At 43.0% G+C, this 26157-nt stretch overlaps 1 protein-coding gene across 1 annotated transcript; it reads left to right on the top strand.

Annotated features, from left to right (window-relative positions):
• The first annotated feature begins 5222 nt into the window (after positions 1–5222).
• Positions 5223–14093, top strand: Tmed3 (transmembrane p24 trafficking protein 3). Its single transcript, XM_015480347.2, has 3 exons — positions 5223–5520; positions 7962–8210; positions 13256–14093. Exons 1-3 carry the CDS (start codon positions 5359–5361, stop codon positions 13490–13492), a joined length of 648 nt encoding a protein of 215 aa, XP_015335833.1. The 5' UTR covers positions 5223–5358; the 3' UTR covers positions 13493–14093.
• Positions 14094–26157: the final 12064 nt, after the last annotated feature.

The raw sequence follows: 26157 nt of genomic DNA, 5'->3' as shown, positions 1-26157 counted from the left end.
CAGACTTGATGATGGTCATTCTGCTTTGTTGTAAAACCTCTGACTAATCTAAAAAATGGGACAAAAATCATTTTCTGTGAACTCAAGGAAAAAAATACTTTCTGTAGATTCCTACAAAAATGTAAACCTCCAATTGCGCTCCCCGCTCCCCCACCTAAGGTTGCAAGAATTTCTAGTCACAAAGAGTTTTAGGTGATAGCCCCTCTGGACCCTGCAGTCAATAAACCCGTTTCCTGAAAACTCCTTAGGTGTCCAGCTTCTGGTGTCCTACATTATTCCCATAGCTTTGTAGCTACTTTTGGGTAATGAAAAAAAAAATCTTGGTCAAGTTCCATTTCTGTTTAAAAATCTCATACTCCATCAAATCAATGCGAAAGATCAGAGACAGGCTCAGAGAAAGGGCAGAATTAAGAAAGGTAAGTAACCAGGTTCACTACCCGAATCATGCCATGGGAACCATCTGCTTAGGATGCAGGACCGCACTTCTGCTTCTGGGCACAGACTCTCACTACTAGAGGACTCTGGTGCTCCCACTGTCATCGGTCACCTCTGACTTTCTTCTGTCTTTAGATACCCTCTCAAGATTCAGATGCAACTAGTTGGCAGAACCTGGGGAGCACGCCCACAGACTTGGGGTCAGGGAACAGAGGGAGAGAAATAATCTGCCTGTTTCTGATTCTGTGATGAAAGGCAGACTGGTCTCCCCAATAGGAAGGATGTTAAATGGCTTGACATCCACAAAAGCAGTTATTCTGGGGAAGACTTAAGTCTCAGGAGGACAGGGTTTGCAACTTCCCTGGTTGGATTGTTCAGGGAAAGGCTGCTGTTGGTTATATATAGTTCCATGGCAACATTAACTGGTTTGCAAACTTGTTATTTGCTTTATTCAATCCACACCCAGTGACTACATTGCTTTATTTCCTTGTCATCAATTTCATGTATGAGACATGAATAAATATTGATTTTGCTTCAAAATTCTGGTAACATGAATGTGTTACTGTCTAGTGGGGCTGGGTTTGTTGTCTTTGTTCAGCAATGAATTGAAGAACAGGACATAGAGGTAACAAGTAAGCAGCAGATTTATTGCAAAAGTGATAAGAGATAGATTTCTCTGGAGATAAGGGGCCCCAGAGCTGGGAATCTGGTGGGGGAATTTTGGTGTGTTCTTTTTATGGTCTCTGGAATTTTCTCCTTTCCTTATCTTTTCCCCTGTCCATGCTGTCCTCACTGTTATTGATTGGGGCCCCCTCTGTCCATGCATCTGTTTAAGTTTTTCTACTCAGGAACACCGTCTGATTGGGTTCCTGGTTTGTGTCCAGAAGTACTTTCGTCAAGCAGGGAGTTGACCTCATTAGAAGATCCTCTTCATGCTCCTTTGTTCTGGCCCTTCTCCAAACTCCTCATTAGCCATCTTGCCCTGGCTGCCTAAGCCCTTCTACATCTCCCTCAGAGAGTGCTCCTGTTGAACGGACAATGATCAAGTTTGGCTTTAGGATGGGTCTATCTCATACTACCCATGGCATCATAACACACATTCATTTTTTAAACTTTTTAAAATAGTGAGGTAAATTGTTAAGGTCTGTAAACAAGTCTGGATGGCGCCTGGCATTTTGCCAGTGGGAGTGGTTAATGTTAAAGTCTGTAAACAAGTCTGGATGGGGCCTGGCAAAATGCCAGAGGGAGTGGTTTGTGAAGTAACACCAGCGAGCCATTAAGTGTGGAGATTCCTTATTGGTTGACTGATGTATCTAGTTTATGCTAATTAAATAAGCTGTGTGGAATGTATAAATACTGCTCCTGTCCTGCAATAAACGGCTTCCACTCCTGCTGTATCAATCTACACAAGTTGTTCGTCACCCCTCCACCCCCCCCCCCACCCCCGTTATTTTGCTGCAGCCGGACTGCAGCAGTAAATTACACACAGAGAAAAATCATAGAACATAAATGTGCAGTTCAACAATAACAATGAAAAATTCTAATGTGAATACTCAGTCACCCTGGGATGCCCCCTTCTAAATCTCTGCTCCTCCCTCGACTTACAGATAGCACTACTGTGACATTTATATTTCTCATTATTATCCTTTTATTTTTTATCTTGCCTTATCTTTCTGCCTAGAATTTCTGGAACAGTTTTGAATAGTGATTGTGATGACAGGCATTTATGTCTTACTCCCAGTATCAAAGGCAAAAATTTTAATATTTATCCTCCATCATGAAGTTTGCTCCAAGTGTTTGATAGACATTTTATTATCCTTGGTTTGCTAAGAGTTTTCTTTTTTTAATCATGGATGGATATTGAATTTTGTCACATGCTTTTTCTGAAGCTATTAAGATATTCATTTTAATTTATTTCTTAAAAGGCCTTCACAGAAATCATCTCTGGACTGATGTTGGATGGGTAACATTTTTATTTTTTCTTCTAGTTTTCCTACTTTTAGTATCATTATCATATATCATAGAATATGAAGTTTGGGAGGAAACTTAGAGGTGATCCACCATTATACTCTATCACGAATCTCTACAGCGTCTTCAGTGGCTGTATATCTTAATATTTGCGGGGATAGAAAATTTACTGTGTCCATTGTCTTCTTGGAAAGCTCTAATCCCAGAACTGAGATGTTCATCAGTGTCTTATTCATGTTTAGGGCCAAGTTTTGCCATATGGGATATGTAGAACTCTGAGGCATGCAGAGGGGCAATGTGTTTGGTGGGGAGCATTTAGCCTTCAGAATCAGGCAGATCCAGATTCAATTCCTGGCTTAGCCATAGACAAGCTGAGTGAGTTTGGGTTGGTACTGTGGCAGATGGTTTAACAGCCACAAATTCCTTCCCTCTCAGGAGACTCCTCCTTTCCACTGAGACTTTGCAATGCCTGTCTTCCAGAGGTAGTCTGTTTCTCCACTTCCTTGAATCTGGGCCAGACCTGGGACTTGTTAGAATAGAATGTGGAGAAAGTGATTCTGGAAAAGTTCTAAAACTTAGGTCTTAGGGGCCCTTGCTGGCTTTGCCTGGGTCCTCTTGGGATGCTTCCTTGAACCCATCTTGTATGGAAGTAATCTAGCCTATTACAGGTGGGTGGATACTTAGAGGAGAAAGGAGGAGCCCCAGCCAAAGCCCTGTGTTTGCTGCCAGACATGCCAGTGGGACCATCTTGGAGTTCCCAGCCCATATGACCTCCTACCTGAATGCAGCTGCATTATTAAACCCAGGAAAAAATACCTGAAGCTGAGGAACTGCCCAGCTAATCCACACAATCATGAGAAAGTATAAATCATCGCTTGTTTAAGCCACTGAAGCACAGCGAAAACTAACAGAGACAGATATGTTATTTAATTAAACCTCCGAGCTTCTGTTTCTGCCTTGTTAAATGGAAAAAAAAATACTTCTTTTTGGCATGGCTGCTAGTAAGGATTAATTAATATAAAGTCTGTGAACTGTATAAGTAGGTGGCACTGTGATGGGTACATTGTTAGTGCCAAAAAAATGGTAGCTGTTAGGATTGCAGTTATGTAAATCTTTTAAAGCAAATGCTCTCTCATCATTAATTTTACTTTTCCAGGTTAAATCCTTTTCCTTTGACTTCACCTCTTTTGAGAAGCCATCCTGACAAATTTATTATATTGGTCTCCTTCCAATTGTCTTCCTATCATTAGTTACCTTTATTTTGTTAATGACTCTCCTGAAATAGTACAATAGATGCCATCTGATCACTGCCTGTTAAGGTGGGTCAGTCACTTTCAGTAATAATACCTTCTACACAATGGCTGCCAAAACAATGCTGCTCTTTTATTCACCCAGCCCAAGTCAGGGTTCCTTTTTTTAGTTCAGGCATTCCCCTTGTCTTGCATTCAGCTTGCTGCTGATTATAACTCTTCTTGCTCTAAGTTGAGCAGCTGTGAAGTCAGGTTGCCCTTTTTTGAACTTAAGCAGCTGTTTTCTTGGAAATCAAACAAAGGACTTAATATTTAATCTGGATGAATTTCTTTTTGTTAGTCTTAGCCTAGCACTCCAGCTGGCCAAAGAAATCATGATCTTATATCTGTTATTTTTCTCCTCCTCTTGATATATCTAGATTGGGTGATTATTATTTCCGTGTTTTCTATAAGGTACGAAAATATAATGTTAAATATGACAGAGGCAGGGAAGGAACTCCAAGGCACACCAATGAACACCTCTTCCAAGTCTAGCATACAGCAGGTACATAGTATTATTAATCATAGCACGTGCGAATGCTTTTTCACAGCCTACAGATTGCTCTTTTGTACACTAGATCTTTAACCCAGGCTCAAATGTACCCAGTGGCAGTGCATTTCAGTTTTATCCATGTGGAGGTATACATGGGCAATTCTTTGCTGAAATCAAGACACACATTAAATAATGTTCTCTTGAAAAAATTCCTTAGTGAGCAGCAATATCACCATGTGTCATTTCTCCTTGATTTATGGGATTACAGTGAATATAAAACCAGATAGAATCCTATAATTATAATTACATAAAAATTCTTACATCAGTCACGGATGTCAGTAAATCACTCTATTTCTTTCAGGGATTTTGAAAATTCAAAGACCTGGAGTTGGGGGACAATTATGCACGAAAAGAATTTTTAATCAGTCCTAATAGCCAAAACATATCTGAAATCGCTGAGGCTTTACTTGAATTTTCTTGAGACCATTTGAGCGTGAGCAAATGTTTTCTCCTGAGAAGGTGTAAGATGGGTTTTTACTTACTTTCCCGCCCTCACCCCCTCGGACACTTTCTGGGAAAATGGATGGGAATGAAGAAAAGAGTGTTAAAGGGGTTCCAAGCGGTCTCTTATCCTCCTTCATCTACCCCTCCTCCTAACCACTGTGTGTATGTTACTTCTGGGCAACCGGAAAGTGATTTCTGGAGAAAAGCGGGAGACAAGTGACAGTCAAAAGCAGAGTCCTACGGAGTCAAAGCCCACGGATTCCGTGCTGTGGTGGCAGCAGCAGAGCGTGGGCCGCTTGCCCCCCAGGAGGGTGTTCTGACATGCAGAAAAACTAGAGAGAGGAACCTGCTGGGGAGTGGCGTCCGCCTCCCCTGGGCTGTGATACAGGCTCGGGGCACGAGGGAAGTGCGACTTGCGCCCTTACGGGGGACGGGAGAGAGAGCAAGAGATGCTCCCTTTCCCGTCTACCCAGCGCGCACGCGCAGCGGGAGGAAAGGGCCCAGCCCATCCCGAACGCGGCTGCGCACTGGGATGCCCGCGTCCCCTGGTCGCTTGCCCTCCCGGAAGCGCTGCGAGTTACTGGTGCCACGTCTATCCTAGCTCGTCCTCCCGGGTCCTCGCAGCGGCAGCATCGGAGCAGCAGCCCTGCGGACAGGACCCACAGCATCATGGGCAGCGCGGCCCCGCGCTCCGCCTTGCTTCTGCTGTTGCTCCTGCTCCGGGCCGAGCGGCTGCGGGGCTCCGAACTCACCTTCGAGCTGCCGGACAACGCCAAGCAGTGCTTCCACGAGGAGGTGGAGCAGGGCGTAAAGTTTTCCCTGGATTACCAGGTGAGGCCGGCTCCTGGCAGCACGCCCTGCTCCCTCCAGCTTCCAGGTCTCAAATGGGCACTGTCGCACCCTGACTAGAGTGACCGGAATTAGCCAAAGAGGCTGCAGCGGGTGGGAATCACTCCGGACCAGTTGACTTCCTCGTGAATAGGAAGGTTTGGATCAGTCAGAGCCCACCCTAGACCAACCGGGCTGGCAGGGGAGGTCATCAGCGCCGCAGGTGCCCAGCATGGAGAGGTCCAGATGCGGATCCTGCTTCTGTAGGGTTGGCAAACGGCTTTCTCAGGCTCCTTCTACTCTAATGAACGCCAGTACTAATCACCTGGCCAGTCTGCCCCAGGTTACTTTGGACCGCCTGGTCCCTGCAGATACTAGAAATGGCAGGGAGAGGAAGTGGGTTCATAGTTGTGTCAGTCTAGCGTTTAAAGTTGGGGTCAGGGTAAGCGTTGCACAAGTGAGAAGGAGGGCTTTGGAAAGGTCTCAGCGTGGGCTTTGAGCCATGGCAGCGTTCACCAGGATATTGGTGTAGCTGTACAATTTGGCTCATACCATGTGGCTCAGAAAAGCCAGCTCCTGCTCTCCTGTCTCTATTAAGAGATCTTGTGGCTCACAGGTGCTGGGATCAACTTGAGTGAGGGGTCTGCCTCCAAGGTTTAGTGAGCAGATAGATCTATGGTTGCAGGGATGAGGGGCCACATGCCAGAAGTGAGGTGGCACAGGCAGCAGGAATGGGGCAAACTATTGACTGGCCCTTCTGTAGTTAGAAGCACTGAAGGAGACTTGTGTGGGACAATTTATATGTGATAGATTTGTCTGTTTTCATATCTTTGTGGACAACATCAAATTGTGTATGTCTATCCTAACAAAGCACAGTAACAAAACAGCATAAAAGATAATTGTGTGACTGGAGGGGACTGAGAAGTCATCTGGTCTCTGCCAGGGCAGGAATCCCCTATTAAGGAGTGTCTGGTTTGGGTTTAAACACCCAGCAATAGGATGCTTACTGCTTCACACAAACATGCTGAACAGCTGCAGTAGCTTTTATCTGAACAAAGAAACATGTTAAGTTTGGAAGCAGATGGAGGCTTTGACCAACCATGGTCACAACCATCAATTACCTGTGTGATTTTGTCTGTAGTTGGATCTTACTTTTCTTGTGTGTAGAAGGAAAGGTGTCTTCCTCCTCCAACACTCAGATTCTATGAATGCTTTAGTCATTATTTGCTTTCTGCTTGCACTTCAGCAGTGATAACATTATTAAACGTTAGTAGATCCATTCAGCAAGCCAAGAATGGCACATGCTTGGTATGAGTGTGTGTGTGTGTGTGTGTGTGTGTGTGTGTGTGTGTGTGTGGTGGTGGTGGGGGGTGTTTCTGTCTTTTCCTGGAAGAGCAAAGCAGTGCAATACATACAGCATCTGTTCTTACCCCAGGATGGCTTAAAGGCATCATCACCTTCAGTGGGCCAATATGCAATCTGAGGGTTGTCCTGTAATGGGCTTCTTGGGGCCTGTGCTGTATGTCAGATATTGTGCTAATCACTATATATACATGCACAACACATACCCATACATATAATACATATATACACAAATGTACATATATACGTATGTATGTATATATAATTATTATTATTATTATTTGAAGTTCTGGAGATGGAACCCAGGGCCTTGTACATGCTAGATATGTGCTCTACCACTGAGCTACCCCTGCAATGCTAAGCACTTTAGATGTGCTACCTCATGGTATCTTTACCATGATCTTATGAGGTTGGCACTACTCTTATCTCTCTTTTACAGATGAAGACATGTCCTTAAATAGTAACTTGCCCAGGTTCAAACAGTTAATGAGTGGCAGTGATCTAAAGAAGTCACTTTCTCCATCTTGGGATTGAACAAAGATAAACAGTGGCATCCAGTTGCCTTGAGACAATTTCTCGGGCATCCTTTCCTTTATCTTCCTCCTGATTTCTGAAAGCTGAAAGCCTTATCAGCCCCAAGCTATGAAGAGCAGTTATCCAGGGGTGTATTCATTCATGCTGCAGAATAGTGCAGTGCTTAAGTATTTGGGAGATGGTGGCAACAACTATCAGGTCAAATTCCAGGTCTACCTCATTTTTGTGTGTCACCTTAGGCAATTTATTTAACCTGGGACCTTCAATTTCTTCTGCAAAATGGGAAAAACTAGGCCTGTACTACAGAGCGAAAGCTTTGGAGTTAGGCAGACCTGGATATCGGCCCTGGCACTTTCAAGCAGAGTAACTATGACCAATTGACTTAACCTTTCTCAGTTTCAGCAAAATGGGAAGTGCCATAGCACTTGCCTCAGAGGTTGTGATGATTAAATGACAGAAATGTTGGTAGAGTCTGGTCACTCTGTGGTCAGCATTTGGTAAGTGTTGGCTGCCCCTCTGGTAACGGCAGACTTTTTTGTGGTTGTTAGGTCATCACTGGAGGCCACTACGATGTTGACTGCTATGTGGAGGACCCCCTGGGGAACATCATCTACAAGGAAACCAAGAAGCAATATGATAGCTTCACGTACCAAGCCGAGGTCAAAGGCGTTTATCAGTTTTGCTTCAGTAACGAGTTTTCTACCTTCTCTCACAAGACTGTGTACTTTGACTTCCAAGTGGGTGATGAGCCCCCCATTCTCCCAGACATGGGGAACAAAGTCACAGCTCTCACCCAGGTGAGTGACATCAACAATGACAGATCCAGGGTTAGCATGTTCCTCCTCTTCTGTCACTGTTTTGGCTAATGGGCAGAGTCACCGTCTAGCACTAAAAGATCCCGTGTGCTCCGTCTGATCTTCCTTTCTGTTCTTTAACCAGATCCCTACAGTATCTGACATTCCTGCATCTACCTCATTTCCACTCAGACTTTCTTTCATGCAATGCCTCTTTTGAAGTACCTATGTTATGTGCCTTTGCTTATATGATGTGCCTGTATCATAAAGAACAAAGTCCTACTTTGTTGGTGTATTAGTGAGGCTAACAGCTGCTGAGCAGATATATTTCAAATGTCAGTGCCTTAACATAATAGAAGTTCATTCTCATGATAATCTAGAGAAGGCTAATGGGAGTTCTCCTCCTTGATGTGAGTTAGGAATCCAGGTTCTTTCTTTTTCCTCATCTTTCTGGCTTCCCTGGGGCTTTGGGGCCCTCTGCTTCTAGCCACCAAAATCAGAAAGATCCACTTCTGCTTGTGTCCCACTGGTTGTGGGGCAAATCTGTATGAAAGGAGGGCTGGCAAGTTCAGTCCTGGGTGGGCAGTCACCTCTTAGTAACAACTCCCCACTGAGGAAAAGAGGTAGTGATATTTTTGGAGGATAGTCACCTGTGTACCCCATGGCTCTCAAGTGTAATTATTATCTGACCCCACCCTCCTCCATCAGTCTTCCTTCCTGCTATTTAAGCACCTCTTTGACTGTTGTATGCAGGCTGGGGACTTCCTGAGGGCCAGGACCCTGGTATTTACCTTTGTATCCTCAGTTCAAGAGGCATGGCACCAAAAAAATACTCACCAAATATTTGTCAAATTGACTGAATGTCAAGGCCAGGGAAACCTGTAAGACAGGAATAACCACCTATAGTTGTACTTATTCAAGAACCAAAGCCAGGGTGTATTGAATCTCCAAGGAGGCATGTAACCTTCTGGGTTGCCCTTCAGGGTGGCCATGTGTTATGTGGCTTTGGTCACACTCATCAAATCCTATAGGCTGCACATCCTTAAGCAATATAGTAGCCACTATCTACATTTGGCTATTTAAATAAATTAAAATTGAAAAAGTCACATCCTCATTTGTACTATAACAACATATAATAATAAGTAGTCACAAGTGGCTAGTGGCCACACATAGAAAGTTCCACTGGACAGCACTGGCTTTGACTAGGCCACATGAATGCCTTTAGAAGATGTAGCTGAGAGTGTGTATGTGTGTAAGATCTTTTGCAGTTGCTGATCTTGAGAGTTCTGTTGGTCACTGATGAAACAGCCTTTATTTGGAAGATTTTGTAAGTCTGAGGTGAAAGACTTTTGAGCCAGTGGAAAAACAAATTGGTAGAGAAAAGTCTTAATGGGTTAGATCAGTAGAGAAGTTCTTTCTGGAGCCTGAGAATTACAGTCCGATTCTCTTGCAGCGAAGAGACTTGGACTTCTCCTACCTCTGAGAACCTCCTCTTTGCTCTTACCCAGCCTCAAAAGGAGGCATTTCCTTCCTTCTCTGTAGCTTGATCCCTCTGCCTTGAAGGGGATGTGTGTTCAGGGAGAGGGCTTTTACAGTGGTGGACGTGCTAGAATAGATGATGCTGTCCCTGTCCCTGTGTTGGGAGGCCTGCGGGGAATGTGGTTCTTTTTTACCAGTTAGCCATGAAGCTCTGGAGCTCTGTGGTCTGAGCTGCGATTGAAGGGTCTCAGGGAAGGCACCCATTAATTCTTCCAAGAGAGTGAGGAGGGCCTCTCAAAAGACCTGTAGATCAAAGGTGAAAATATGGAAGCTGCCTGGGAATGTGTCTGCCACAGGAGAAGGAAGGAGCTCCCACATGGAGGGTAGAGCAGGTGGAATTCCCACAATGTGAATTTTACTCTTCTTACCAGGCTGTTTTTATTTTGATTGTCACAGATCCCCTTTAGCCAGCAGCTGCTGTCTCATGTTCCCCCAGAAGCAGCCTGGAGGAATTGCCCCACTGGAGTTTTTGAATGAGCTAAAGAGATGTCTCTTAGACTAGCACTAATGGAAAATCCCAGCAGATGGGGAGGTGGCATGTTTGTGCTTCCAAGTATCTGTGATTCTTGATGGTGTACTTGAGGTATTTTGGGGTGCTTATGCCAGGTCCTAAAGATGTGATATGATTTGGATATGGTTTGCATCCATAGGTGCATCTGTTGGAGACTTGGTACTCAATGTAATAGTATCAAGAGAATAGTGGACCAGTATGCTGAATTCCCAGTTAGGACCCTGGTCCAAGGAACTCCCAGTCAAGAGTCCAATGTACACAGTGAGTTTCTGAGTGAATTTATGATAGAAACAAACTTGGAGGATGGATTTCTACCCTGGAGAACCAAATGAATCCTTTCTAAGTCTTTAAGAGCAAAAACTGTGGATTTCTATAAATAAGACATGAGTCTTTGTATGTGTGTATGCATGTATATGTTATATGTCCATGTATAGACACGTTCAAGCTATGACCATGTGTGTCTGTCTATCCCTCCCTCAAGTTTCAAAAATGATCTCCTTTGTTACTAAGTCCTCTCATATCAGGACCTTAAATTTCCCCTCTTCCCCAATGTAGTGACCTTAATGAGGCCCTCATCTTCTCTTGCCATCAGGATTGTAGCCACCTGAGTGTTTTCCAGACTGGTTCCCATATACCCCTTTCTACATCGTGAATACCAGAGGTAGATCTTCTGAACGTGGGATTCTCATCCTGCCATTCTTCTGCCCATAGAGCTACAGATAAAGTCTTGACCTTTGAAGCCCTTTGTTGTGAGTTTCTACTTGCCACAACTTCTTCCCTACGTGTCCTCACCACCATGTCAGACCCTGATTCCAGGCCAGGCCCTGAACATACTGGGCCTGTTCCTTGAGCTGGCGCTCAGTCTACCTCTGCCCAGTTCCTTCTGATGCATAGGGACCATATCACCTTTCTGTCCATGTGACATTTCTCCACTTCTTATCCATGGATCAGGATGAGAGGATCAGTGAGTACATGCAGAAGAAACCCTGAGCTTTGGGAGGTGGACCAGATACCACTTGGATAGAAGGTGCTGCCCTGTAGATGCAAGGGCTGAAGGGGAGCTTTTGTTCTAACATTTGTATTCTAGTTTAGCTTCTAGAATGGCCCATAGTAAAGAATATCCAATGAAGCAAGAAAGGGCAACACCATTTTTTTGGCCATAGTTTCCCATTTGCCTCCTGGAAATGTTTGGTATGATAGAGAAACAAGGGTTCTTAGAGAGGTTACATGGTGACTCAGTGTCCTCTAGCTTCTTATGTTCTATTTCAGAAATAGTTTGCTTTTGGAGTTTAGGAGCTAAAACAAGTATCTTGTGTATGCTTAATGAACAGAACTCACTGTTGGGATAGAAAATTCTAGGTTTTGTGTATGCTGGTGTTTTCGAGGTCGCCTCTGAGTAAGAAGTCGTGTTCTTCTGCAAGCATAACCTATTGGTTGTCTGCTGCTGAATAACTAATTAACATAGAGTGATGAATACCCTGCCCATTTATTACCTGTTAGTTCTGGAAGCTGGAAATCTGGGCAAGCTCAGCTTGTTCTCTGCTCAAGGTCTGTAAAATGAAAGTGGAGGCGTTAGTCAGGTTAGGCTCTTATTCTGGGGAAGTGTCTGCTTTCACACTCATTCAGGTTGTGGGCAGGATTCAGTTCTGTGCAGGTCCCTGATTTGTTGCCAGCTGTTGTGCTCTTAGCCACTTGAGTCTGTCTTCTGGTCCTTTTAGTGATTGCCACTTTCTGCAACCAGCTGGAGAAAGCCTTTACTTTAAGGGCTGTGTGAGTAGATCAGGCCACTGGATAATCTCCCATCTTAAGGACAACTGTGCCATATAACAGCATAGTCACAGGAGTGATACCTCATCCACCTGCAGTTTCCTAGGAACAGAACTAGGAATATTGGGGGTACTAGGTGGGGGCATTTTCAGAGTTCTGCGTACCACACAGAATATTTTAGCAGGGAATTATGAAGTAGTGTAGGAGCGTATGTGTATATATGTGTATGTTTATATCTTTGCATGTTTTCATGAGAGTTATTTCTCCTTATGTGTTTTGTGTTTATAATAAAACTGTAGGCATCTGTGGGAAGCCGTTCTCACACGTGATTGGGCACCTCCCTGATTGGGTGTGAGGCATTCCGGGAAGCTGTGTCAGAACTTATCCCTACCTTCTTTAAGTGTGAGAGCCCATCCGTGTGGGGGTGTGACTGACCATTGACCCTGAGACTAATCACTGACCCTGACCTTGGAATGCTGTCCCCCTCGACCTTCATTGGATGGAATTTTCCCCTGAATTTCTTGTTCCCCAATAAAAGGCCACTCTCTGGTGTGCTCCTTCCTCTCTCCTGCTAGTCTCTTGTGTAAACCTCGCTACCCCACCAGGTGGCTCGAGGCAGGAGCCAGGAAGGGCCGTCTCTGAACTGGGCAAGAAAAAGGTAAATTGAGTTTATGTGTCTTTATTTTTGATCTCACTAGTTAACTTCTATGCTTAGGACCTCTAGCATGAAGCTAGCGTGCTGTTCGCGCGGCAGAGGCATCAATTGCATACCAAAATGAGTGGTAGAGTCAGAGACCATCATGGTTGTTCTAGTTCACACTGCTATTTATTAGCCGGGTGACCTTGGAGACAATTCATGTAGCCTCTTTGAGCTTCAATTTCCTCATCAGTACACTGGGTGAGCAGCCAGTCAGCCCTCCCTAACAGTGGGGGTGATCATCATGTCTTTCAAGGCACTGGGAGATTCAATAAAAGAACAGAGGATAGTGCTTGCAGGCATAGCCCCAGGACTCAGTGGAGTGAGGTCAGTTCTCTGCCAGTACCAACAGTGTGACTGTTGACTATTGAATGAGCCTCAGGCTTATTCCTAGGAGTAAGTGAAACCATGTAAAACCCTTAGCACAGACACCTAGTTAGCATTCAGTGGATATTGATGGCCTTGGCTGTTTGCTGGATTCCACTCAGCCTGTCTCAGGGTTATCAATGTGATGGTTTTTGTCTTCCTTCCCAGATGGAGTCTGCCTGTGTGACCATTCATGAGGCTCTGAAGACAGTGATCGACTCACAGACGCATTACCGGCTCCGAGAGGCCCAGGACCGAGCCCGCGCAGAGGACCTGAATAGCCGAGTTTCTTACTGGTCTGTTGGGGAGACTATCGCCCTGTTTGTGGTCAGCTTCAGTCAGGTGCTGCTGCTGAAAAGCTTCTTCACAGAAAAACGACCTGTCAACAGGGCAGTCCGCTCATAGCTGAGGCATCCTGCCCCAGGGACTCTCACCTCCCAGGGTGGAGCAGCTCTGTGGGTCATAGGCTCCTGCTGGGCTGGGTAGAGGTGAAACTGCAGGGAGAGCACAGGTGGTATGCTGGCATGGCAGCACCTGGCTTCCATGTTCTCGCCTGATCATTGCACCCCAGCAGCCAAAGCTCACAGCCCAGGAATCTGAAGGCATCCTGTTTCATTATATGTGTAACATTGACCAAAAAAAGTGTTTACAATCAGGCTAGGGGTTGGCCACTGTGGGAGGGCAGGCAGGCAGCAATGCAGCTGCCTCGCCAGGGGAAGGAACCCCAAGTGCCTGGGCCTCCAGGGTAGCTTAGGGCTCTGCCTCTTCTCCATGATGTGTGGGCCATTTGGCTTTTGTGGCCTCTTCTGTGTGGGAAGAAAGGGGCTCTCAGTTCTTTCTAGCCTTTCCTCCATGGATCTCTCTGTACTTGAGGAAACCAGGCCTACCCCGAGGTAAACAAGAGTCAGCCATGCAGGAAGGACCCAGATGATGACTGGGTGCCCTCTGTTAGCTGTGTATCTCTTAGAAGGCAAAACTGTGGCTAATAAAAACTAGGTGAACACCATGGAGATGTGTGCTTTATTTCTTTGCCATAAAGGAGCTCACAGCTTTACGGGGAGCAGGGGGTATGTTAGAACGGTGTGGTAGAGCAGATGGTGGCCTACAGCTGTGTATAGGTTGCTGTGTACACAGGTGTGTAGAAAGGTCAGGATATCACTCCTCCCAGGTGAAAGGATACAGGGAATAGGAATTCTTGCTGTTCATTTCACTCACCAGGCTGTGCAAAGGGTCTTTGCAAATGCTGTTTCCTCTGTGAATCCCCCAGCCCTGATATCTGCATGATTGGCTCTGTAATTTCCTGCTAATAAGACATCAACTTATCAGTGGAATTTCCCCTGACCTCAGTATTCAGGACAGCTCCATCTTGCCTTCTCCCACCCTCCTTCCCATTAGGAAGAAGTTAATGCACACTGACCAGACATCTACATACGAGGTCTGGAGGGAAAATTCAGTGTCATTCTAAAGGAAACCTACCAAGGAATCTGAAACCCTGGGCTCCCTGGCACGTGTTAATAATATCTTGTGGGAAAGGAAGTAAAGTAAACAGTCCTTTTAAATAAAAGATGAGCCCTGAAAGTCCTACGACTTAGCTTGATTGAAAGATAAATACTGTTGTGTTTCTTTCATGTGTTTGATGACATTTCTTTGCTGTTTCCTACTTTGGTACTGAGTGCTGGGTGTGTAAGTGTTATTTATGAATTTAGGGCAGAATGAAAGACACTACAGCAAGTCCCTGTGTACCCTAGGAGACGTGGAGTATGGCCTGTGATTCTTAGAGGTTCCCTGGCCACCTGCCCTTCAAAAGCCGCTTTTCCTTCCTAACCTTCTGAGGGAACCACCAATCTGAATGTAGCATTTCTTAAGTCACAGAGGAGCTCAAAGAAGTGAGGGGCATCATTCTAATAAAACTCCTTGTCACCCTTTTATAAGAACAATGTTCTCCCTCCCGAAAAAGTATAGGATAGAATTGTTGGTGACCGTGTTTTACTTGTATAACCTTATTCATCCAGAAAAATACAGATTAGGAGGTAGAAGCCCTGTCCTATTCATTGAGTTAGGAGATAATTTTTTTGTAATAAAATTTACTTTTAATATTTACTATTTACATATTTTTGATCAACTGTAACAATGAAAATAATTAGAAGTATTTTTTAACACTTAGAGATTTATATTGCAGCACATGAAGCAAACCTTAAATATTCTAAGTAGAGAAATTTGATAGGGTACTAAACAGAAATTTCAAATGTAAAAGGATACAGCTCTGTAGGAAAGGTGAAATGGAAGTATGAGTTTAAGAAGGAAAAGGAAAGTTGGAAATTTCTGGCATGTATTTATAGATGATGATGGATATCAAGTAATTTTGATCTTTAGAGTCAATCAAAATTATAACGTTTAAAACTTTTTTTATACACTAATTTATTTATTTTTATGTGGTGTTAAGGATCAAACCCAGGGCTGCTGAGCCACAACCCCAGCCCAGAAATTGTGATATGACTTTTTAAAAAGTGCTTAAAATGTGCCAGAAAATATCTCTTAGTTCTTTAAATTCATGGTGAATAGTTTTAGACATCAGCTTAAAGATGTTTGTTTCTTAAGTTCTCTTTGAGAATATTAAAAAAGAAAAATATGAAGATGCCCGTTGCTTTTGCACCTGGGTTCCTGGGGGAGACTCTCCCCTTGAATCTGGGCACCTTGGTGGAAAATGTTCAGCGGTGGTGTTTGAGCAGAATATACTGGATTGGGTCTGATCCTTTTGAATTTGAACCTACCATGTACTAGTTTGAGTCTGCCTGGGTAACGTACTGAGTTCTGTCACAAAGGAGTATTGCCACTGGCAGGGCTTCTACATCATTGGTGAGCAGAATTAGGATTCCCCCTGCTCTCAATAAAATCCGTTTGAATTTGAGGCCTGGGTGCTTCTGACAGTTTGGAGGCACATCTATTAGCTTGTCCAGGCAGTTGAGAATCTCCCTGGGAAGAGGGAGGATTTCCAAATCCAGAGGTTCAGCATTAAAGAAAAGGGAAAGGATTAAAAAAATCAAAGTCTGATGGAATGCTGTTGCTATATACCACAGATGTAAAGAAGGTAAAACGTACGCAAAGAAATTCCCTCAAAGTAATTATGAATCTAGATTGCAGACTGGGCCTGGCTCCAAAGACCAAGTTAGTATGTGATGCTGACTCCAGACACCAAAAACAGCTGATTCTGGCTACCTTGTAATGAGCTGTCTGGCAGCCAAATGACTGTGTATGACAAGAAAGAGCTTTAATTCTTAAGCCCAGGAGACTCTGCTGTCAGACACCCTCCACAGGATAACCCTGAGAGGGGAGGATTGTAATGCATTCCACTGTCATGTATTTAAAAAATAAAATCAATTAAATATTTTTAAAAAGACAATTTTCCAAAAAAGGGTAAAATCATAAGCCACAGGTATCAGATGAACACATGCTAAAGATTTTATTTTACCCATCAATCATTGAGGGAACCAGATGTCATAATGGTTCAAAAGAGAATTCAGTGAACAGACACTTTTATACACTTTTAAAGTTGTGAAATAGCTCAAAGACATTGGACCAGGCTAGAATCAGTAACCCAGAAGGATGTGCTATGTGGAAAAAGCACACAGTTGCAAAAATAGCTCAGAGACAAAGCTTAGCATCAGATGGCCTGGAGGGGTGTCCAGAAGTACAGAGGCTTTTTTATTAAAACATTTTTTTCCCTACAAATTTAAAAGAGGCTGTTGAACTACTGCAACACCTGGGGAGTGGCATTGATTTCCAATTTAATTAACAAGACCAGCTGTTCCATTTAATTTCTGGCTCCATAAAGGCTCATCTTTGGCCTCTTTTGGCCTCGGGTGGGAACACCTTTCAGTTATTTCTAGTCTTGGGCTTCACCTTAATCCACCTTTCATGTTCCATGGTTCCAGATGTGGAGCACCTATAAAAACGTAATATATAGTACATAGTGTTACAATATAATAGTATAATAAAAATTATGATATTAATATAACAGTATACATAAGCTTTAGGTTATGATTTTCAATCTATTTTGGGGGAGTCACTTTTGTTGAAATGTTTGCAGAATTGAAAACTTGGGCCTTAATGAGTTGGTTAATCTTTCATTTGTTGCTTTTACCCCCACCCAATCTTTTCAAATAGTTCCTCCATTAAACTCTCCTCAATTTAAAAACAGGAAGGAGGGAAGAGGGGAAGAAGAATCAGTTGTTGCATATTTTAGGTGCTGTGGATTGAATGTTTATGTCCCCCCCTTCCCCCATTCCACATGTTGAAATCCTACCTCCCAAGGCAAAGGTGTCAGAGGATGGGACCTGTAGGAGGTGATTAAGTCATAAGGGTGGAGCCATCCTGAATGGAGTCAGTGCCCTCATAGAAAAGCCTGAGAGAGAATTTCACCCTTCTTGCCCTGTAGTGAGTCCACAACAGGAAGTTGTCTATGAGCCAGGAAGTGGGATCCAATCAAACACTAAAAGCCTGGGTGCCTTATATATAATCTTGCGCTTTCAGCTTCTAGACTGTGGGAAATACATTTCTGTTGTTTATGAGTCACCTAGTCCATAGTAATCTGTCATGTCAGCCCAAACAGATGAAGACACTAGGAAACAAGGATGATTGGCACAAAATGGCAAAGACACAATGAACCCATCTGGGGAGGGCAACTCGGAAAAGGCTGGACACGCTCATCATCCCAGTGGATCCTCAGCACAGTGCTGTGTGAGCTCGGTTATGAAAACAAACAGCTGGCCAGCTTCCCCAGAGCCTCTCCTCCTCATAGTCCTCCTTCCCCTAACACCGAGGGGTTGTGGGTTAGAAACTAGTACTACTTTCATTTTTCAAAAGTGTTTTCCCTAAGGGTCTTAAGTGAACTTTGAATAAAGCTGTTAAATATTAGCATTGTGATTTTCTGCCACAGGGGCTTCCTTCTTTCTCCTTCCTTAAACTCTCTGGACCAGACCCCAGTGGATACCATAAAAGAATACAGCAATTAGAACCCTGTATGGTATTTGAAGCAGAATTGAACACGTAGGTGACAGTTTTCAAACAACATGACAAATACACTCTAACAGGACTTTAATTATCTTTTTCTATAACAAAAGGTGATAAGAAAGGACCAAGTGGAAATGTGACATATGAAAAATATACAAGCAGAGGCAAAGAAAAGAAAGGCAGTGTGGAATGTAGTGGGTCTCTTTGAAGAACCTCCCCAGAAGGCAGCAGGAAAGAAAGGAGAAAACAAGTAAAGTTAAGGGATGGAGAGGAGAAGATGTGGAAAGGGCTGAATAATATTTCCTAGAAATGGAAGGGGGGCAGATATTTGAAGAAATGAAAATAGATTTCTCAAAATTAAAAAAAAAGTGAAAGATCTCAGGTAAAAAGGGCTCACAGGGTGAGAAAAGGATTGAGAATCAACAAGGTAAAATCCCAGATGGACACATTATAAGGACATGGAGAAACACGAAAGGCAAGGAGAAAATCCCAAATGACTCCAGAAAGAAAGAACCTGTCCCTTGCAAATCACACTGGATGAGACTTCCCACCAGCAAGATGGCAGGCTGGAAGAAAATGGGCTCACATTATTAAATTAGAAAAAGCAAAAGCAAAATAACCCCGAATTTAGAAATTTGTCTAAATTGAAAGTCTCAGAATCTAAAGAATCTCAGGTGACAGCATAGGAGAAGAGAAATAAAGCTGGGAGGCTGGTGAAAACGAGCACCAATAGTCAGTAAGCAGCTTCATAATGTTTACTATCTAAAACATTAGGTCCAGACTAAAGGAAAAAAGAAGACACAACACACAAAAATTAAGAACCATAATTCTGAGCAAGGTCCACAGAGTGTGCTGATGGGGTGGGATGACCAAGGTTCTTGTCTCATTACAGGAGGGGTAGGGATCTTTGTGAGTTTGAGAAATCAATCAGGGTAACCAAATACAAATGTGGGCTATGAGATCAATCACCACAGGAATAAAATTTAAAAAGAAATTAGAAATCAGTGAAAAAAAAATCTATCCGATGCAAAACTGAAAAGAAAAAGACCAGCAGAGCAAATTAATCCCGGTAGCAAAAAAGAAAAAAATAAATAAAGAAGAAGAATTCAAGGCCACTATCATAGTAAGTGGAAACATAACATACTAATGTTAGAGGAACTAATGAAAAGACTGATAGAGCAGGTGGGTACCATCATCAATGGATGCAATTGAAAAATAGTACAATAGTACACAAAGCAAAAGGCACAATTTCAAGGACTCATCAGGCGTAGAGGGAGAAAACCCTTCACCTTCCCATCAGAGCCCACAGTCCTGGTGTGGCTCATTCCCATTCCAGAGCAGCCCAGGACAAAGCTGAAGCTTAAACAAAGTGGATCAGTTAGAAGTGGGAGGCTGAGGCAGGAGGATCACAAGTTCCAAGCCAATCTCAGCAACTTAGCGAGGCCCTGTCTTAAAAAATACAAAGAAGGGCTGGGATTGTAGAGCACCCGCCTAGCATGTGCGAGGCGCTGGGTTCAATCCTCAGCACCACATAAAAATAAATAAATAAAATAAAGGTATTGTGTCCAACTACAACTAAAAAAAAATAAAAATAAAAAAGGCTGGGGATTAGGCTCAGTGGTTGAGCACCCCTGGGGTCAATCCTAGTACAAACAACAACAATAACAAAAACCAACATCTTCCTCCCTTTAAGACATTTTAAAACTGTAGGTTTTCTCTTATGGGCAGCCCTCAGTTATTATTATGCCTAGATATGAAAAGAAATAGCTTAATAGCTTTTGTAATCAGTATCATATACCTTCCTTAAGCCTTGGCCAGTATGCTGGGGCAAGATGGGTAACTTTCTGGACAAGCTGAAACCTCAAGCCCTATTCTTACTTATCATTCTCACTTATAACTTGTCAAGAGGGTCATGGTCCTTCCAGGCCCAGGGACCTGGTTGCATTTTCCCATGGATTAAAGTCTCCTGGATGATAGCCGGGGGAGTTTCTGAATGAAAGGCATCTGAGCTGCTCTATTCATGATGTTGTATTCTGGGCTTTCATATTGTGTTATATGGGATGAGGAGCCTAGCAGTCTAATTTCCTATGTTTCAGATTCATCTTTTCTCTGGCCACAGGGAAAAACATGGCTGAGTTGAAGTTAAAGGGCCACTTTATCCTGGTCTGTCTGGGAATGAATGACTGCTGGCTGCCCAGAGTTCTATCTTGCCTTGGTTTGCTTCCCTGTGCTTTAACATTTGCATAACTTCACTCTTGCTGTGTCCTCTCACTGGATGGTTACAGTGTGACTGTATGTATTCTGGGACATCATCTCTGGAGAGCCAGAAACCAAGATTTGTAAGTGCTAGGATGGTACCTAGAGCAGATCTACTGAGGAGCTGTTTGTAAGAATTGTAAGAATACAAGTAGAACATTGTTGGCCAAATCATACCAAGCAAAGTCTAACACAGTTGTGTGACAGGTTTTGGAGCCTGATTTTCCTGCTCTGTTGGCAGAAACCGGCTTAGACTGTCCTTAGCACCAATTTACAAATTGGAATTTGGGGGTTAGGTGGAAAGCAACCATCTTTCCCTTAATCTAATTCTAGCCATAAGCCTTTTCATACCCTCAAAAACAATGAGCTATTATAACTCTGGAGACTCTAACACAGTTTTAAAACTATCTTTCCTTCTTCAGATTTCTGTCTTGCAGTCCAATATTTGACCATAGGAGAAAATAGGCCTTCATGTACAGCTTCTTCCAGTAATTACTTTCACATTTTCTATCAACCTGAAGAAATAGTTCAAGAAATTGATAAGACTGGCTGCTATTACTGTTTCGTTGATCTCTTTTCAGCTGTTGATAATTCATGGCTAATAGTTCCAGCCCTGATGCCTTGCTCAACAGAGACTCCAGGTTACTAAGGCTCACATACCCTTTGTTTAAAACTACTGTGGGAATCAGAATTAATAGGAAAGGGCCTCTGAAGGACAACCTAGCATTTTCAAAATAAGTAAAACAGTCTTGTACTCAGGTAGCCTCTTTTTCAATTGTGGTTCTAATTGAAACCAATTTGTTAATTTATATGCATGTATTTCAACTTTAAGAAGTAGGAGAGACCTTGATACCGGTCAGATGGAAGTCCGAATTGGGTCCATGTTCACAGAGTCCATGGATGAGCACCATGAACGCCGAGGGTCTCACTAAGTTGCTGAAGGTCTTGCTAAATTGTTGAGGCTGGCCTCGTACTGAAATCCTCTTGCCTCAGCTTCTCAAGTCACTGGAATTATAGGAAATTGGGTTTTCCATGGGATGAACCTTTAAACACGAGTTTGGCAATGCATTAAATTAAAGGACAAACAGCAGACTGGAACAAATTTTTACCCCCCCAAATATGTTTACTTCAAAAATAACCCCATTCTTAAATATATAGAGAATCTTTATAAACCAGTAATATAAAACTATATCAAACAAAATAGGAGAAAGTACATAGTAGTTGAGTTCATCCTGACAAACTCAAACATGCATGGAAATGGATTTCGGTTCACGATCCCCTTTTCCCTACCCCTTTACCATCCTGTCCTCCCTCCCCTCTCCTATTCTCCTTCCTCTACTAGGCTTCCTTCCACTCATCTATTAATTTGAATTTGATTGATTCTTTATGTAATCGTATCCTTCCCTCCCCCTTTTCTTTATTTTACTCTAGCTTCCACATATGAGAGAAAACATTGGACCTTTGAGTTTGGCTAATTTCACATGGAAGGATACACACACACACACACACACACTATATCAATCAAAACAAATAAAAGTAAAATAAATCACTGAAACCAGGAGGCAGTTACAATCTCAAATCACTAGTTATGAGGAGTAGCTGTCAATAGCAGTGATATTTGAACCAAGTGAGAGAGCTGCATGAATAGTTGTGGAATGTTAAGACTTAACATTTGGACCTGAATAACTGTATTAATCCATTTTTGTTGCTATGACAAAGTACTTGAGGCTTGGTATTTTATTTTATTTTTTAATATTTTATTTTTTAGTTTTAGGTGGACACAATATCTTTATTTTTTATTTTTATGGGGTGCTGAGGATCAAACCCAGGGCCTCAATCATGCCAGGTGAGTGCGCTACCACTTGAGCCACATCTCCAGCCCCGAGGCTTGGTATTTTATGAAGTAAAGTTAATTTGATTCATGATTTTGGTGGCCAAAAGGTCCAAACATGGTGTTAGTGTCCTGGTGAGGGCTCACTGGCTGTGAGCCACATGCTGGAGAAGTTGAGAGGAAAGTTTCCATGTGTAGAAAGGATACGTGTCAAGCAAGGAGGCAGGAGAGATTCAGAGGAGGTGTCATGCTCCTTTATAAAAATTCACTCTCAAGAGATTTTCTGAGAGTAAGAGTGTACTCCAAGAGAAAAACATTACTCCCTCTTAAAGAGCTCATCACCTCCCACTAGGCCCACCCCTTAAAAGCGCCTCCATTGAAACACCACTACACTGGGGGCCAAGCTTCATGCATATGAATCTTTGGGAAGCAAACTAGATCCAAATCACAGCCATGGTCAAGTGACAGAGCCTGGAATAATACCACCTATAGGACATGTGTGAGCAGCAGGGGTGACTCCTGCTCTCTCCCTGGTTTCATAGTGGCACAATGAGTTGGGTGGGAGCTACTTGGGCAGCTTGGCTGGTGATGCGGCAGATGGAGGGTGGTGGGAGGGGGCAATCAGCTTTGCAATCCCCATCACCCAAGCTCAGGACTGCTGAGGAGAAAACACGCAGAGAGTGCACCTGACCCCATGCTCCCTATGCCCCAACTGCTCCCTGGTGGCACGGTACTTCAGCCAATTAGAGGCCTGGGTGACACAAATAGTGACCACTGGACCAGAATCAGAGCAAAATAACAGAAGGACGCATGAAAAGAAGGCACTTCAGCACGGCTGAAGCAGAACAGTACAAACACACAGTTCCATAGTCTTCAAAAGGAGAGCGGGGGGCGGGGGGAAGGCAACAAAATTTCAGAACAGGGTCACAAGGAATTGTGGAAGAGGTTTAAATGCAACAAAAGAGATGAAAAGGAGCTGTCAAATCTCAGGAGCTATGTAAAAGAAGCACCCCCCCCCCCCAAAAAAAACCACTGCAGAAATGATAGTCAATTTGAAGATGCTATAAAGAGAAGAGGCACCACAGATATCACAGGTAGGGACACTAACGAGAGGCCCCAGAAAATAAAATGGGAAAAGAACAAAGAGCTGAGCAACCGCTATTAGGGACAGCCTGCAAGATCTGTACAACACAAGATATCCATCCCGCGGATAATTGGTGTTCCTGAAGAAAATAGAACAACTTCAAAGACACAGGAAGTATTCATAAAACTAAAGACCTAAAAATCCTCAGTTTAAAAAGGTACCTTGCATTTCAGGAAAAATTGAAGTAGAATCATCAGCACAGACATATTCTGGCAAAGTCGCTGGGCTTCAGGGAAAGTTGAAGAAATGATCCACGAGAGTGATACAAAACAAAAAGACAGAAACAAGTGATCTGCCAGAGGAAGAAATCACTTCATCTTAAGCCTCCCCGTGACACTTGCTGGGAGAAGACAGTGGAATAGTGCTTATGAGGAACTTCAACTTGACACAGACCTAAAAGCTTGTGGTTTAAGTACAAGGGTAACAAGCGGCCATTCTAAATTTGTAGGATATCTGGGGATGGAACACCCAGGAGCTTTTCTTGAATAAGCTACCCCATGGAAAGCTAATGATCCAGGAAAACCCAGAAGCCCTAAAAAAATTGAAATTAAAATTAAAAAAAGGAAGATGGTAGACAAGCATTTCATCTATTAAAATACACAACAGAGACAACACTTTTACTTTAGTTGGATCTGATCCTGAAAACTTCATCCACCAGATTGAATTTACAAAATAGAGAGATGTGGACATTTCCAGTACCACAAATATTTAGGACTCTTACCACGTCCAACTTCCAAGAATCAGGGTAGAAATAATAATAATCAAAAGTTGCTCTGTGACTCTGTCATCAGAGCAAGGAAGGTTGAAAGCTTGTTAGATTTTCCACCTGGGCTTGGTGGACCTGGAGGGCTGTGCCTTGTTACTACCCGGATCTTATCTTGACTGAAGGAATCCAGTATCTCCATCCTCCTCAGCTGCTCTCCCTTACAAAGTGCATTAACTGTCTGAGGCTGCTATGACAATGTACCGAATAGACTGGGTGGCTTAAACAACAGAAATTATGATAGTTTAGTCACAGTTCAGGAGGCTGTAATTCTGATATCAAGGTGTCGGCAGGGTTAGCTTCTTCTGAGGCTTGTAGAAGGCCATCTTCTCCCTGTGTCCTCCGACAGTCTTCCCTGGACATGCGAATTTTGGTGGAAACACAAACACATTGCAGATGGTATTGGAAAAAGGCCATCCAAATCTCTCAACTTATTCCACTTTAAGAAATTAAATTATATTCTATCTAGAGCTAACATCTTGTCAAGATTAGATATTTCTAGGTTAAATTGTCTCTTTTATGGGCTATTGAGCATTTCCTAGCCCCTGCAGGGAAATATGCAAAAGATGCCTGGGGTACACCATTTGATAATGATCAAATCTTGACTCTGCCATCCAGGAGCTGTGTGAGGGTGGGCAAATCACACAGTCTCTTCCAGCCGAACCTCAGTTTTCTCATTTGTCATTAAATGTGATATTAAGGGACATGTGTAATGATGTTCACTGCAGCATTGTGTATGGTTGTGAAACACTGAGTATAATCCAAATGCCCATCAACTGAAGAATGGATAAAAGAAACCTAGTATCCTTATCTGGGAATGCTTCATCACAGGTGGAAATGAATGGAATAGTTCCCTACACAGAATCATGAAGTGATACTGAAAACATATTGTGGAGTGGAAAAAAAAAGTTGTAAGATATTCTAGTGTGATACCACTTAGGACTCACTAAAAAGGCACAGAAAGCAGTTTTCTGTAAAGCTTATGGGGAAATATGTGTAATGTATATATTAAATATACTACAAATATATGTAGTAAAATTAGAAAAACACAGATTGTATATAAAGTTGTAAAAAAAAAGGAGGATGGGAAGTGGGAATGGGGAGGGGTACAAGGGGAATTTCCATTTTATATTCTGAGTTCTCCTTTTTTCTCTAAAAATCTGAAGTCTGTATGACAAAATAATAGCACCTATTAATTCTTGGTGGCAGGTATGTAGATGTTTGTTTTGTACTTTTTGTTCTTTTATGTCTGAAAAATCTCAAAGGAAAGTAAACAGAAGGATGGTAATAGCACTTGTCTCACCTCTTAGGGCTGTTGCAAAGTTTCAATAGTAAAATATTTGTGAAAGTTCTCAGCAAAGTGAAACTACCATACAATCATTAGTTTTTTAACCTTATCTGTTCACTGTTGATTCTGTCAACTTCTAGTGGTGATGATGGTGATGGAGGTTTTCATGGTAGTAATGGTGGTGGTGGTGGTGGTAATGGTGGTGATGGTGGTGATAGTAACTGCGATGGTGTGACTGTGAAAGTAGTGGTGTTGTGATGGTATGACTGTGATAGTGGTGGTGATGATCATGGTGTGATTGTGGTAGTGGTGGTGGTGTGATGGTGGTCATGGTTGGATGATGGTGATGGTAATGATGATGAAGGTGATATGTGCGCGGAGTAGAGTTAGACCTCTGATCTAGCCCTGTGCCACCCCACACACTGCTACATTATTTAATAGAGTTCTGGGGCTGAGTGCCCTACTTCTGGTAAGACTAAATACTCCAAAGGAAAATTGCATGAATGCGGATCTTCAATGACTCCTAGTAAACACTGTTCAAAGTACTGCATTTAGTAATTCGTTTTTTCTGTAAATATTTGATGAATTCCGTCTTTTTCTTAGAACCTAAGTAATATGAGAAATGACCACAAGAGGACAGTAGAGAAGCATCAGTAAACCCAACTGCCCCTCAAGGACCCGGTGGGGCAGATCAGGGTCTCCACTTGGGAAACTGTCCCTGAGCAGGAATAAGTGTGTCTCTTGGGACTCAGGTTGTGTCACAATGTCATGGAATTTG

This window comes from Marmota marmota, unplaced genomic scaffold (assembly GCF_001458135.2).
Source record: "Marmota marmota marmota unplaced genomic scaffold, marMar, whole genome shotgun sequence".
Classification (NCBI taxonomy): domain Eukaryota; kingdom Metazoa; phylum Chordata; class Mammalia; order Rodentia; family Sciuridae; genus Marmota; species Marmota marmota.
This window is presented reverse-complemented; position numbering and strand designations above follow the sequence as displayed.

Excerpts from the sequence above, each read along its gene's own strand:
- Tmed3 (XM_015480347.2), top strand. The coding sequence starts at position 5,359 with ATGGGCAGCGCGGCCCCGCGCTCCGCCTTGCTTCTGCTGTTGCTCCTG. Across the intron at positions 5,521-7,961 it reads AGTTTTCCCTGGATTACCAG|GTCATCACTGGAGGCCACTA; the intron begins GTGAGGCCGGCT and ends TGTGGTTGTTAG. Across the intron at positions 8,211-13,255 it reads AAGTCACAGCTCTCACCCAG|ATGGAGTCTGCCTGTGTGAC; the intron begins GTGAGTGACATC and ends CTTCCTTCCCAG.